Source organism: Strigops habroptila, chromosome W (genome assembly GCF_004027225.2).
Source record: "Strigops habroptila isolate Jane chromosome W, bStrHab1.2.pri, whole genome shotgun sequence".
NCBI classification, from domain to species: Eukaryota; Metazoa; Chordata; class Aves; order Psittaciformes; family Psittacidae; genus Strigops; species Strigops habroptila.
The window spans coordinates 23,518,631-23,533,619 of NC_044301.2; the positions used below are offsets into that span (position 1 = coordinate 23,518,631).

General features: G+C 42.6%; 1 protein-coding gene across 1 annotated transcript; it reads left to right on the plus strand.

Annotated features, from left to right (window-relative positions):
* Positions 1–2,028: 2,028 nt before the first annotated feature.
* Positions 2,029–8,094, plus strand: LOC115619293. The gene is made up of 4 exons (XM_030511332.1): positions 2,029–2,177; positions 3,171–4,327; positions 4,568–6,667; positions 6,785–8,094. The coding sequence occupies exons 1-4, from the start codon at positions 2,029–2,031 to the stop codon at positions 8,092–8,094; spliced, it is 4,716 nt and encodes a 1,571-aa protein (XP_030367192.1).
* Positions 8,095–14,989: the final 6,895 nt, after the last annotated feature.

Here is a 14,989-nt window from a genome sequence, read left to right on the forward strand (position 1 = left end):
GCAGTGCATCCTGTGCGTGCCAGGGAATTAGCACAGGGACAGAGCTACACTGCCTGGAAACTTTGCCATCAGTAAAGTGAAGTGAAACATCACTATAAATTAGGAGAGAGCACGAGAGTGCTGTTGACATGTACTCAGACAGTCCTCGGAGCTCAACTGATGCTCAGGGTACGAGCATTCATCCCGGTGCTGGTCCAAGGCTTTGGAGCACCAGAAAGTACCACAGAATTAGTGATTCAACACTGAGCACCTCATTGTGTGGCAGTGGCACAGCGACAGGCTGCTCTTGGCTAATTTCTGGGGGACTTGTACTCTAGTCCCAATTTGCAGTGAATATACTACCTGGTGTCAACCTCCCCTTGGGTGTCATCCTCTCTTGTAAGTGCATTGGTGAAGGACACTGCACAGTGTTCCCCAGACCTTATTAATGAGGGAAGCAGTTTTCCCTCAGACCTTCTTCAGATAACCAGCATATTATCAGGCAGCCTGGAGTGTACTCTGTTCTCTTGCATTATATGAGTGATTCAGATTTTTGCATAATATGTTTAATTTGTAACTTATGTATATGGTAATTTGGGAGACATTTGAGTAGGACATTTCCTTTTCTTGTTACTGCTGGTGCTTGAAATGATGAAAATTCTTTCTTAAGTGGAGTACATCATGGGGAAGGGTAGCCAAAAGCTCTGGCTGTGGGCAGTGGGGCCAACAGTGTGTTCAACAAAAGTATATATTAATGTGGAACACAAAGGAGGGATTTTTTTCTTTTTCTGCACTGCTTTATTTTGCAATGACAGAAGCTGCCTTTGAAAGACAAGAGTAGGATTTTTTGAACAGGCTCCCTTTTCCTTTCAAAACCTTAATGTTACCAGTGGGTCAGTTTAGCTGGCTGTTCTACATGCTTCCACAGGGCCTGCAGGGAGAGGGAATGGTCTGAGATGAGTTTTGATCCTGTCTCCCCAGCAGAAGCAAAGTGCTCCTGCCCTCATTACCTCCTTTGGTTTAGGGCAGGTTTTTTTATATACCATTATTTATAATTTCTCAAATATAATGTTTTATGTATTATATATTTTATTTATTGTAAAATTAAATTAATATTCTAGCTAAAATAAGAATCTAATTTTATTTATTATATTCTCAATTATAATGTATATTATTTCGTATTTATAGTTTTTATTTCTTTTCTTTCAGATGCTTGGAAACTGTCAAAATATGAAGAAATACCAAGTAACAAATATCTAGGGTACCCCACAGGAGTTATTAGTCCATTACTGACCTAATGCTCTGTCCTGGGTTCAGCTACAGCAGTCATTTTTTCTCCTTCTTAGTAGCTGGTGCAGTGCTGTGGTTTTGACTTTCAGCCTGGGAACAACGCTAATAACACCGATGGTTTTAGTTGTTGCTAAGTAATGTTTACTCCAACCAAGGACTTTCTCAGTCTCATGCTCTGCCAGGGAGGAGGGGAAGCCGGGAGGAAGCAGAGGCAGGACACCTGACCCAAACTAGCCAAAGGGGTATTCCATACCATGGCACATCATGCCCAGGATATAAACCGGGGGGAGTTACCTGGAAGGCCCAGATCACTGCTCAGGTTGGGCTGGGTATCGGTCAGCCGGTGGTGAGCAATTGTATTCTCTCCCCTTGTTATTTCCCTTATCATTATTATTATTATTGGTGGTAGTAGTGATTTTGTATGGTACCTTAGTTACTGAACTGTTATCTCAACCTGTGAGAGTTGTTACATTCTTTTGATTCTCCTCCCCATCCCTCCGGGAGCAGGGGGAGGAAGAAGGGGAGGAGTGAGCAAGCGGCTGCGTGCTTCTGTTAGAAATCATAACATTGATTGTGGATATAATATCGAATTAATAGAAGATTAATCAAGTTTCAATCAGTATACATATATAGAGTATTTAGGCTTACTGATTTGGTTGATTTGTGTATTATTAAGCTTGTTACTAAGTCAGAGAGGTCTGGTAACTGGGGTGTGGACATTGACGTATAGGACTATCCAAGTAATATCCCTATAAGGTAATGGTCTGGCAGGAACAGTACTTTACAGATTACTTTAAAGCAGAACTTTTAAAGATAAGAAGCAGAGATGCATACCAGTACCAGTCAGAGGAAGATAAGAAGAATGCTGGTGCAAGCACCATCATTGGAACCTACCCAGGACTCGAAAGGTGAAAAGTACACGGTGAGGAAGACGTCTTACTTCATCTGAGGAAGACTACTTACTTCATCTAGAGACCCCTGCCCACGACCACCAGGAGGCACTGCGCAAGCGCAGAACATATGGAAATGACTTTTGTACTCATTATAATACGAAGCGGGAATTAGCCATGAATATGTATAAGCATATTGGGAAACATGTTGCATATGTAATACTTTACAGGATAAATTGTGAGCACATTGTGACAATCTTCGGAACCAGATTTGGGTGCGTACCCCTGGTTCCCGGGGCCTCAAAATAAAGCACCACATATAACCTCCTTGGAGTGGTTATGTGTTCATCTCTCGGCTAACAGTTTTGGCGACCCAGATGGGACCTCGCAGGCATTGCTGAGGCGGCTCGCGCATCGATCCTGCTCCAGCCGCGGCACCGAGTGATTCTCGGGGAGCCATCGACCGCGACCGACCTCCGGTGCTCTCGACGGACCAACGGTGTTGGTAAGAGACGGTGCTTTATTATTTGGTATTGGTACTATTTTTGGTCTGGTAATAGCCTGCCTGTTAGACACGGCGAAAGCTGTGCGTGGTTGGGCTACGGAGCTCCAAGGGGAAGCCTAGGCGCCGTCCGTCAGACAGTGGCGAAAGCCCTGCAGGTTCGGCAACAGTGGTCTGGTAAATTGTTTGGTATAAAGCCTGCAGGTTCAGGCAATAGTGGTTTGGTTTGGTAAAGTACTTGGTATTTTTTTATATTTTGTAATCTGGTTTGTTTGTATTGGTTTGTACTGAAATAAGCTTGAAATGTCATCAATACCAAAGTCGTCGCCGTTAGGGTGCATTTTGAGTCATTGGAAGGAGGGACGGTTTGGACAGGAGATGCAAAAAGGGAAATTGATTGATTATTGTAATGTGTGGTGGACACAATATGTATTAGAAGATCAAGTCCGTTGGCCGGAGAATGGAACTTTAGATTATGATACAATCATGCAATTAATGTTATTTTGCAGACGGGAAGGAAAATGGGACGAGATCCCATATGTGGAATTGTTCTTTATGCTAAGAAACAATGATGAATGGAGAAAGGCATGTGGAATAATGGTTGTTAGTGCAAAATCGAGTGAACAATGCAAAGGTTGTGTGGGTGAGAAGAAATGTCTGGGATGCATGGCTGCGAATAATGTTTTGCAACACCAGAGGAATGATGATGATTCTGATCTGTTGATAGCCCCACCAACTCCGTTAAACCCACCTGCTTTACGAAGCAGGGAAGTAAGGGATGACAGTGATGATGAAAGTCTAGAGGTAGATAAAGGATGTGAATGTAGAAAAGAACGGGAGTGTCCCTTCACCCCTGTTTCACATCGGACCCGACTGCGGGATATGCAGGGTAAAGAGGCGAGGATTCAAACACCTAGTGCATTGTTGGCGCCGCTCCGTCAGGGAGTAGGAGCAGAGGGACCTGTGTATGTTAAAGTTCCTTTTTCTCCGGGAGATTTGGTGCTTTGGAAACAATCTGCAGGGGCTTATCGAGAAAATCCAAGTAAAGTGGCTAGAGTGGTAAAAATGATCCTGAAAACCCAAAATCCTGACTGGGATGATATACAAGTATTACTAGACACCCTGATGGATTCCACAGAGAAGGAGATGGTGTTAAGGACAGCGCGAGAACGAGTTAGGGAGGATATTAGACAGGGTATCGTCACCGGGACGGTAGATCAGAATTTCCCTATGGAAGATCCTATGTGGGATTATAATACTGCGGTAGGGATGAGACAACTGAAGAGATACCACGATTGGATAGTGGTTGGGGTGCAGAATGCTATGCCAAAAACAATAAATTGGTCAAAATTATATAATGTTAGACAGGAAAAGACAGAATCTCCATCTGTGTTTTTGGAGCGACTTAAAGAAGTGGCCAGGAAATATATGGACCTTGATGTGGAAACGGAACAGGCTAAGGCTCAGTTGGCCCTAATTTTCTTAGGACAGTCTCAGGATGATATCAGGAAGAAGTTGCAAAAACTAGAAGGTGCTGAATTGCGTGACTTGGATAGGTTGCTGGAAACAGCTTGGAAAGTGTATAATAATCGGGAAAGAGACGGTACTCAGAGGCAGCAGCGGCATCTATTGGCTATGATGCAAAGCAGAGGACAAGGCACCCCTGGTAATAGGGGCAGGGGTAGAGGAACGATGCGTGGGCGAGGAAGAGGATTTGGGACATTCAATAGTCCAGGACCGTGCAGGTTAGGCATTAATCAATGTGCCAATTGTAGACAAGAGGGGCATTGGAAAAATGAATGTCCTCTGAGACTGAGACAGAACTCGCAACCTGGATACCCCTTCGGGGAATCCGAAGTAGCAAAGGCTATGGTTCTGGGAGAATATGGGAATCAGAGCTGACTAGAATCGGAAAAGGGTGAACCACTAGTGAAAATAAGGCTGGGAGAAGAGGAGGTACAATTTTTGATCGACACTGGTGCAACTTATTCTGTGTTAAATGATTTGTATGGGAAGATAGGGGATAAGACTACCACCGTAGTAGGGGCCACAGGGAGAGAGGAGGTGCGGCCGTTCATGCGACCCCTGGAATTACGGTTTGGGGGAAAGGAATTGATGCATGAGTTTCTATACATGCCAGACTGTCCTGTTTCCCTGTTAGGACGAGATCTATTATCCAAATTAAATGCTAAGATTGTTTTTGAAAATGGGGAATTGATCATGCAGGTACCGGAATCACAATCCGGGCAAATATTAGTGTTAAAGGACAATCTAAGGGCTCGAATACCTAGGGAAGTAGAGGAAGCAGTGATTCCCACAGTTTGGGAAACGGAAATTCCGGGAAAATCGAAAATGGCTCAACCAGTAGTAGTGGAATTGAAAGAAGGGGCGAGACCAGTACGGATAAAACAATATCCCATAAAATTGGAGGCCCGATATGGGATAGTTAAAACGATTGAAAAATTTTTGAAATTTGGAATTTTAGAAGAATGTGAATCAGAGTACAATACACCAATTTTTCCAGTAAAGAAACAGAATGGTGAATACAGGTTAGTACAGGATCTGAGAGCAATAAATGAAATAACAAAAGATATCTATCCGGTAGTGGCTAATCCATATACATTGTTGACATCTGTAAAGGAGAAATATAAATGGTTCACAGTAATTGATTTGAAAGATGCTTTCTTCTGCATTCCCCTTGACAAAAGCAGTAGGAAACTCTTTGCTTTCGAATGGGAAAACCCACACAATGGACGTAAGACCCAGTTAACCTGGACGAGACTTCCACAAGGATTCAAGAATAGCCCGACACTTTTTGGAAACCAGCTGGCAAAAGAATTGGAACTCTGGGTAACTCAAAAGAAAATTCAGGTACCAACGACACAATATCTCTTATTGCAATATGTAGATGATATATTTATTGCAACTGAACAAGAATCACTGTGCATACGAGTCACAATAGAGATCCTGAATCAATTAGGGTTAAATGGGTACAAAGTTTCGAAGGAAAAGGCCCAGATTGCCTGTACTACTGTAATGTATTTGGGTTGTGAAATTTCCCAGGGACAACGGAAGTTGGGAATTGATCATGTGAAGGCGATTTGTGCTATTCCAGAGCCTCGGAATTTACACGAGCTGAGAACATTCCTTGGAATGGCAGGTTGGTGCAGGTTATGGATATCAGACTACGGACTGATAGCTAAACCTTTATATGAAGCACAGAAATCCCAAACTTTCATTTGGGAAGGGCCTCAAAGGGAAGCTTTTAAAAAGCTAAAAGAAGCGTTAATAAAGGCACCCGCCCTGGGACTACCAGATTTAACCAAGGACTTTCAGCTGTTTGTGCATGAGAGACAGAGGCTGGCATTGGGAGTCCTGACGCAGAGACTGGGAAGCTGGAAGCGACCAGTGGGATACTTCTCCAAACAGCTGGATCCGGTAAGTGCTGGATGGCCATCGTGCCTACGAGCAGTTGCAGCAACAGTGACATTAATACAAGAAGCAAGAAAATTGACTTTAGGAAAACATATTGATGTGTATGTGCCACACATGGTAATGACTGTTTTAGAACAAAAAGGGGGATACTGGCTATCCCCAAGTCGGATGATGAAATACCAGGCGGTATTAACTGAACAGGATGATGTGACCCTAAAGACTACTAACTTGTTGAACCCAGCAGCTTTTCTAGGTACAAACACAGAGGACGGTATACTAGAGCATGACTGTGTGGAGACGATTGAATACACACATGCGACGAGGGCCGATTTGAAGGATGCCCCACTTGAACAACCTGATCAGGAACTTTTTACTGACGGGAGCAGTTTTGTGGAAAGTGGAGTCCGATATGCCGGATATGCAGTAACCACACAAAACACCTTAATAGAAGCAAAAGCTCTGTCCCCAGGGACCTCAGCACAACGAGCAGAGATAATAGCTCTAACCAGGGCTTTAGAACTGAGCAAAGGAAAACGGGTAAATATATGGACAGATTCGAAATATGCATTCGGTGTGGTCCACATACACGGAGCTCTATGGAAGGAACGAGGGCTCCTGTCCTCACAAGGGACAAATATAAAATACCAAAAGGAAATTCTGAATTTAATAACTGCTGTGCAATTACCAGAACAAGTGGCTATCATGCACTGTAAAGCACATCAAGGAGAAAATTCTAAGGTAGCCGAAGGAAATACATTTGCTGATCGAATGGCTAGACGAATTGCACGACAGGTACAAACTGCCATGGCTCTGGTACCAACAAAGGTAAGCCCATTACAGAATTATATGAACCAAAAACCAAGATATTCAGAAGAAGATATTAAATTGGCTGAATTAGTAAAAGCTCAATTGAACTCGGAAGGATGGTACATAACCACTACCGGACAAGTGGTGGTACCACCTGCCATAATGCGGACAATTTTACAAACCGAACATCAAAAATGTCATTGGGGAGCAGAGGCATTGGTAACATATTTAAAACGAGGAATGATCTCCACACAGATGCTAACAATGGCAAAATCCATAGGATCCAAATGTGAAATTTGCTTGAGAAACAATCCAGCAGTCAAAAGGAGAGTAGAAATGGGACATATCAGAGTAGGTATAGAACCGGGGGACTATTGGCAGATTGATTTTGTGGAATTACCTAAGACACAGGGATATCGATACTTGTTAGTAGGGGTTGACACTTTTTCTGGATGGCCAGAAGCCTCTCCCTGTCGCACCAATCAGGCTAAGGAAACAGTGAAATGGTTGTTGAAAGAGATTATCCCTAGATTCGGAGTCCCGTTGGGTATATCATCAGATAGAGGACCACATTTTACAGCTACCATAGTTCAGGAAGTTAGTAAATTGTTAGGAATATCTTGGAATCTTCATACCCCATGGAGGCCACAGTCCAGTGGACAGGTGGAAAAGATGAATCAAACAATTAAAAGACAGATAAGCAAAATATGCCAGGAGGCCAAAATAAAGTGGCCACAGGCATTACCAATAGCCCTTTTGAGGATCAGGATTAAGCCAAGGAGTGGGATGACAGTAAGCCCATATGAGATCCTATTTGGAAAGCCATATGAGGCTCCCCAACCAAACCCACAGGTACATATCAAAGGAGGGCAAGATGTACATAATTACGTGTTATCTCTCAGTAGAACTTTGATCCGGTTGCGTAGTGCCCTGATCTGGAACCGACCGCTCTCGTTGGAGACTCCAGTGCACGAGATCGAGCCAGGGGACCAGGTCTATGTTCGAGATTGGAGTGAAGAACCACTTAAAGAACGGTGGAATGGACCGTACCTGGTGCTGCTAACTACCTTCACTGCTGTAAAAGTGGAAGGAATCGACTCCTGGATCCACTACACTAGAGTGAAGAAAGTCCCAAAGCATTGGGAATCAGAAGTCTTAGGACCCACGAAGCTGAGACTGAAATGCAGATAAGATGTCGTATCATATGTATAGCATTTTAATTGTGGTTTGGTCAGTCTTACCTATAATAATCGTTGGTTTCTTAGAAGTGTCATTGAAAAAGGAGGTGGTGACATATGTTGTTGGACAAAATGCCACTCTGTCTTGCAGGTTTGTCATGCCAATGGGAGAAGGACCAATAAGAGTAATCTGGGAAAAGGAGTCGGAAAATTCTGAAGCACCTGAGATAATTTTTAAAGGATTAGTAGGACATGGACAGGAATTGCAGGAAAATTGGCAACCTAAAAGTAAAGTAATGAACAAATCCAGCTCACAAAATCTCATTAAAGGAGAGACTAAATTAAGGATAGCTAATTTGACCGAACAAATGCAGGGAAAATATCGTTGTCTAATCAAGACAAACAATAGCACAAACTACGGTGAGAAGGTAATACACATTACTAAGACTAGAGTCAAACGAACCCCAAAATTGATTGAATTACCCCAAATAATCCAGGTACCTCACCGTGATCCAGAGGAAAATTTAATGATAGGATTAATTAAGGATTTTGCAAAAATGCAGAATACAAGCAGAATAACGGCATGCCTCCCAATACCAAAGGCAGCTGGAGAACCAATTGAGTGGGGAATAATAACAATACCATTCCCAGAGGGAAACGAGACAGTTAAATGTCAGGAAAAGGAGATAATAAAAAACGTAACAAAAACAGTATATGGAAAAAGGAGGGTCATAAGCCCTCATGCTCACAGTCTGTCCCCGCAGCCTCACGCTGATTCTAGGCTGCTCCAAGAAGGACCAGAGCTTGAATCATGGTGTGAAAAGAAATTGAACTCTCAATACATGCAGACAGGATCAGAAAGAGGTGAATGTATATACGATGAAGAAATTGAAGTATCAGCACAAGTAAAAGAAAAGACTTGGGATTGTCAGACAACGAACAATCTGGAACAAAATTGGGACACAATTTGGTCATTAAGTATTGTGCAAAAGTTTCGGTATGGTGGAAACACATCCTGGTGCCTCAGGTGGACAGGGAAACACAATATAACGGGAGATGTAAACATGTTGTCATATATAGGATGGGACAGAGCCTGGTTAAATACTGTTAAAAACGTTCCCTGGTGGAATTGTACTAGGATAATAGATTGTGACACTGATCCAGAAAAAGTTACATCTCTCCCAATTAAAATTGCTTTAAAAGCAGGATGTGCATGCCGAGGATTTAAAATTGGAGGTAAAACAATACAAGTCCCGGCTGATGGAGTAAATTGTAGATACTCAATGATACATAGTATGGGACATTTCGTGTGGGCACTTAGTGATGGTACCTGGACCACTCACCTTCCAATAACAGGGCCAGTGCGGGAAATTACTTTAGGACTCCCTACTTTGTGTCCAATTTGGAAACGTTCCCCGTTTAAGGGCGATCTAGAGGCGTTGCAAATCCGAACTAAGAGAAGTATTGATGATGACATCGACAATATAGATGACACCTGGCAAGAACCTGAGACTGGAGTGAAAATAGGATGGGCATTTGAATCCCTTCTTCCTCAAATAGCTTCTTATCGCAATAGGGAGATGATTTACAATTTAATTGGACAAACTGAAAGATTGGCCAAGGTGACTAAAAAGGGTTTTAAGGATCTAAATCTGCAATTGCAAGCAACAACCAAGATGACTCTGCAAAACAGAATGGCATTAGACACATTACTGTTAAAGGAACATGGTGTTTGTGGATATCTCAAAGATAGAATTGATCACTGCTGCGTACATATACCAAACGTGACTACAGATGTAGAATATGACATTGCTCAATTAAGGAAAATTGAAAAGGAAGCCGAAGAAGAAAAAGAAGAAATAAGTCAGAATTGGGTAGGAGCATTATTTGATGGACTGGGAATCCACCTTACTGGGTGGATGCATTCCCTCATAGAAACAGTATTTACCCTATTACTTGTGTTCCTTGCGGTATATTTGGTATATCTTTGTATCCGAAGGGAAATGGCCCGGAATACTAGCTGGACACATAAGATTATTGGAGCAGTGACTCGAGAATATCCACGACACCCAATAACTCCTCCTCCTACCTATCAAGAAACTAGTACATGAGTGAAAATACTTGCAAAAGATGAAGTATTTTCAAAGGGGGGAAATGTTAGAAATCATAACATTGATTGTGGATATAATATCGAATTAATAGAAGATTAATCAAGTTTCAATCAGTATACATATATAGAGTATTTAGGCTTACTGATTTGGTTGATTTGTGTATTATTAAGCTTGTTACTAAGTCAGAGAGGTCTGGTAACTGGGGTGTGGACATTGATGTATAGGACTATCCAAGTAATATCCCTATAAGGTAATGGTCTGGCAGGAACAGTACTTTACAGATTACTTTAAAGCAGAACTTTTAAAGATAAGAAGCAGAGATGCATACCAGTACCAGTCAGAGGAAGATAAGAAGAATGCTGGTGCAAGCACCATCATTGGAACCTACCCAGGACTCGAAAGGTGAAAAGTACACGGTGAGGAAGACGTCTTACTTCATCTGAGGAAGACTACTTACTTCATCTAGAGACCCCTGCCCACGACCACCAGGAGGCACTGCGCAAGCGCAGAACATATGGAAATGACTTTTGTACTCATTATAATACGAAGCGGGAATTAGCCATGAATATGTATAAGCATATTGGGAAACATGTTGCATATGTAATACTTTACAGGATAAATTGTGAGCACATTGTGACAATCTTCGGAACCAGATTTGGGTGCGTACCCCTGGTTCCCAGGGCCTCAAAATAAAGCACCACATATAACCTCCTTGGAGTGGTTATGTGTTCATCTCTCGGCTAACACTTCCGAGTTACCAGCTGGGCTTAAACCACGACATGCTCTTTTAACAAGACTTGCTGATTCAGGGCTAGCCTAGAAGGATTATCCTAGATGTTGTTCCTCATGTGTGTATACACACACACACAAATGCATATGCACACATGTGCACATACATACAGAAGCATAATGGTCCCTAAAGTCTGGAAAGCCCAACAGTGTCTGGAGGCTGTAACCAAGACCTAACCATTACCTACAGCAGCGCTGTCCCTGTTGTGTGATGGTGTTCATTATATGAGCACACTTTTAGTCTGCCAATACCAATCCACATCTCCTCAGGCCCTGCTGTCCTGACAATCTCTTGTCTTCCTCTCTACATGGTCATCTGAGCTGGATCAGTACTTTAACCCCACTTTTCACCTGCTCTGCATCAGTGGTACTTGCACAACATCTGCTCCAAGATGCCTTGTGAGGAAATGCCCTGCAAATGGCCCTGTGGTTTGCAGAATGCATTCCCTAATGACACTCTCATTAATAGTGCTTGCTGCCAAATGCTGTTTGCTTTTACTTTCAGAGCTGTCTGCATTAATAATGAGTACCTTTATTTGGAAATTATTTACATGAAATATTGTGCTCATGTCACTGTCACAGACAGAAGCTCCAGACTGGGTGAGAGGGAGACCCTGCAATGAATTCCCAGAGAATTTCCTGTTGTGAACATTGGGATATCCCATCAGCAGCGCACCCCTGCCAAGGGTGAGGCTGTGTAGCAAAGGGATTATGGCAGTTTCCCAGCAGCACTATTGCATATCAGGAGGTAGAGTCTTTAGGACAAACTAAGTGCAAATTGATGTTAACAATACATTTGGGTCCAGGAGGAGATCATCTTTGAAGAGATATATCTCTCTGGATGTTACGAAGCGGGGGCACGTGGGAGGGCATGGCAGCACTAGGCAAGACCAGTAGCAATGACCAGCAAACGCAAATGCCAGACAACAGCTCTCTCTGCAGAATGCTTCTACGGAGAGCTGCGAATTTCCATATCCTCCTGGCTGCCCTGCCTGAGATGGTAAGTAAGTGCTTGAGTACTTCACAGCAAAAAAGTCCTGGGAAAAGCAGAACTATTTCTTGTGATAAAAGCTGGCTGCACAGTTAGGGAAGATGAGCTTGTCAGGGATGCTGCTGCACTCAGGCTGAACCTGTGGGAAGTGTGCCTGTTCCTAATAAATGTTGTGTGTATTTATGTGACAGTCATTGTGCTTTGCAAGGAGGGAGTCACAGAAATAATTAGTTAAGAGCATGAGGTTTTTGGCACAGATTCCCTTTCTCAAGTAGCTGTGATGTTCATATTTAAGAAAAATTGATTTGGCATCTAGACAGGATTTCAGCACACTCTTGGTTATGGAAATCAGCTATGGGCATGGAGGAAATCTGTATATTGATTCATAAACTGACTTGATGACTTGTTCATGCTTTAATATTTTCTTGGGCTTTTACCCAAAATAAAAGTGTCAGTAGGTACCACTTGACTGTGCTACGACACCGTCTAAAATGGTGGGAAGAATGCAGGGAAGAAAAGGGATTTCCTATTAGACAGAAGCCTTTACTGTCTGTGCTAATTAATTTTTTCCTTAAAGAAGAGTTTTTTTGTCATTGCCCTCATTTATTGCATTAAAATGTGTATGTATATAAGACCCAGGGAAAAATGGTTTCCTATGAAAGACCCCTGGTTTCACGGACACTTTTTCTTTCACAAGAGATCAAGAAAACCAGTCCTGCTTCTACTCACACAATCATGTGCCAATACTGCTATAACTGCTATGACTGCCTGTATGTAATAGTATGAGAATGGCTTTACTTTGATATCATGTAGTAGGGCAAAAGCCAGCATGTCTTGCTGACTCTTTATTTTTGGTCAGGCTGGTTAGGGGAATGTTTACTCAGCATCATCACTGATCCAAGACTGCCTTGTGTAACACACTTACTAATACACTGACCCCTCATGAACATGTTTCTCTGCAGGTTTAAAATCTTAATCCCTGAATAATACCTCTGCCTCCCTTGTGGTTTTCTTTGGAGACTTTCCAGCGCCGCCCAATCTTGACCCTATTTGACTTAAGGTATGTGGGCTCGAAAGGGAGGCAGTATGGCTGCTAGCCATTATTAAAATGAATGGAAACTATGTCAGGTATAATTTCATCTAAGATCCAGTGTGGTAACAATAAGCAACCAAATTCTGATCTCATTTGCATGCTTCCGTTGTGACTTTAGAGGAAATCAATGGGTGCAATGTGAGATAAGTCACCACACCTACACTGTGCCATAGCAGAGCAGAATTTTCTCCATAAATGTCTCTTGTCAAGACACAGGAAATAAGAGTCTGAAAATCTATACTATATTGAACTGCACAGTTCAGGAAAGAGGCCTTATACATAACAGTACATTTTTGAACCTGCAGGTTGTTCCTTGTGGACTAAATCTTCCCTTAAGATGGTTACTCATTTTCACAAGATTTCTGCAAGTCTTTTCCATGATTGGAGTGTAGGTTTAAAAGATCTCTGGGGCCTTGTTTGAAACTACTGTGTTTGGACATCGCCTTACATACTGAAAGCACTCATGGAAAAATGAGGGAGAGGTCTCATGATGTCTCAAGGTGCACTGCTAGAAACATGGAGGAATTTTCATATCCTCAGGAAGAGACAAGAAGGCCATTTTGTCATTTGGTGCTTGGCTTCTTGCTGCTTATTAAATAGTCTGCCAAACTTGCAGCTAACAAGTGATTTACATGTAGTCTGAAGGCAGCTTTTGTTTCCTTCAACTGCTATTTTAAGAAAGGTCCCTTGAAGTTAATTGACTAACTGTATAATTGACGCTGTCTATGCAGCGTGCACCAGCCAAAGCTGATGGGTAATGAGAGCACTGGTGTCATGGTTTGAGCTCAGCTGGTAACTCGGAAGCACGCAGCCACTCGCTCACTCCCCTCCTTCTTCCTCCCCCCGCTCCCGGAGGGATGGGGAGAAGAATCGGAAGAATGTAACTCCCATGGGTTGAGATAAGAGCAGTCCAGTAACTAAGGTATAATACAAAACCACTACTGCTACCACCAATGATAATAACGATAAGGGAAATAACAAGGGGAGAGGATATAATTGCTCACCACCCGCCAACCGATACCCAGCCCAACCCGAGCAGTGATCTGGGCCTTCCAGGTAACTCCCCCCGGTTTATATCCTGGGCATGATGTGCCATGGTATGGAATACCCCTTTGGCTAGTTTGGGTCAGGTGTCCTGTCTCTGCTTCCTCCCGGCTTCCCCTCCTCCCTGGCAGAGCATGAGACTGAGAAAGTCTTTGGTCGGAGTAAACATTACTTAGCAACAACTAAAACCATCGGTGTTATCAGCGTTGTTCCCAGGCCGAAAGTCAAAAACACAGCCCTGCACCAGCTACTAAGAAGGAGAAAAATGACTGCTTTAGCTGAACCCAGGACAACTGGCATCTTGGTGGAGGCTGCTCTAAACCCTTCAGAGAACATCTGCTTGCCCTCTATGCTCTTGGGTAGGAGAGGGCATGTTTAGTTTTCTGCTTACTCTATTCCCTTTTGTACTTGTTCATTTGCTAGGTGCATAAAAGAGAGAGGTCACTTGTGCACATGGGATAAAGAGGTATTATGAATTCTTGTTTGCTTTATTGGGAAAAGCACAGTGAGCAGGAAAGCGCAGGAACATAATGTGTGAATTTTTAATGAATGCTGTGCCAAGTGTTTATGCACTTTTTTTTCTACCTGTAGCAGCTTTATTCATTTGGGAGAGTACTGAGTACAAGATATACTTTAGTAGTATGCTGGCTGCTGTTTAGTTTTAATAAATTCTTTATATCAATGTAATATTCTTTAGACAAGCACTTCCAAGACAGATTAGAAATGAACTTAAGAAGCTTAAAAGCTTCTCTTGCTAAAAACAATGTTTCAGATTGGAAATCCACCTATCTACGGCACTTTCAGTGGACTACATTTGTCTTCAATATATTGCTACTGGTAATGAAAGCAGTGCTTTGCCCATGACTGCAGCCTTTCTGCT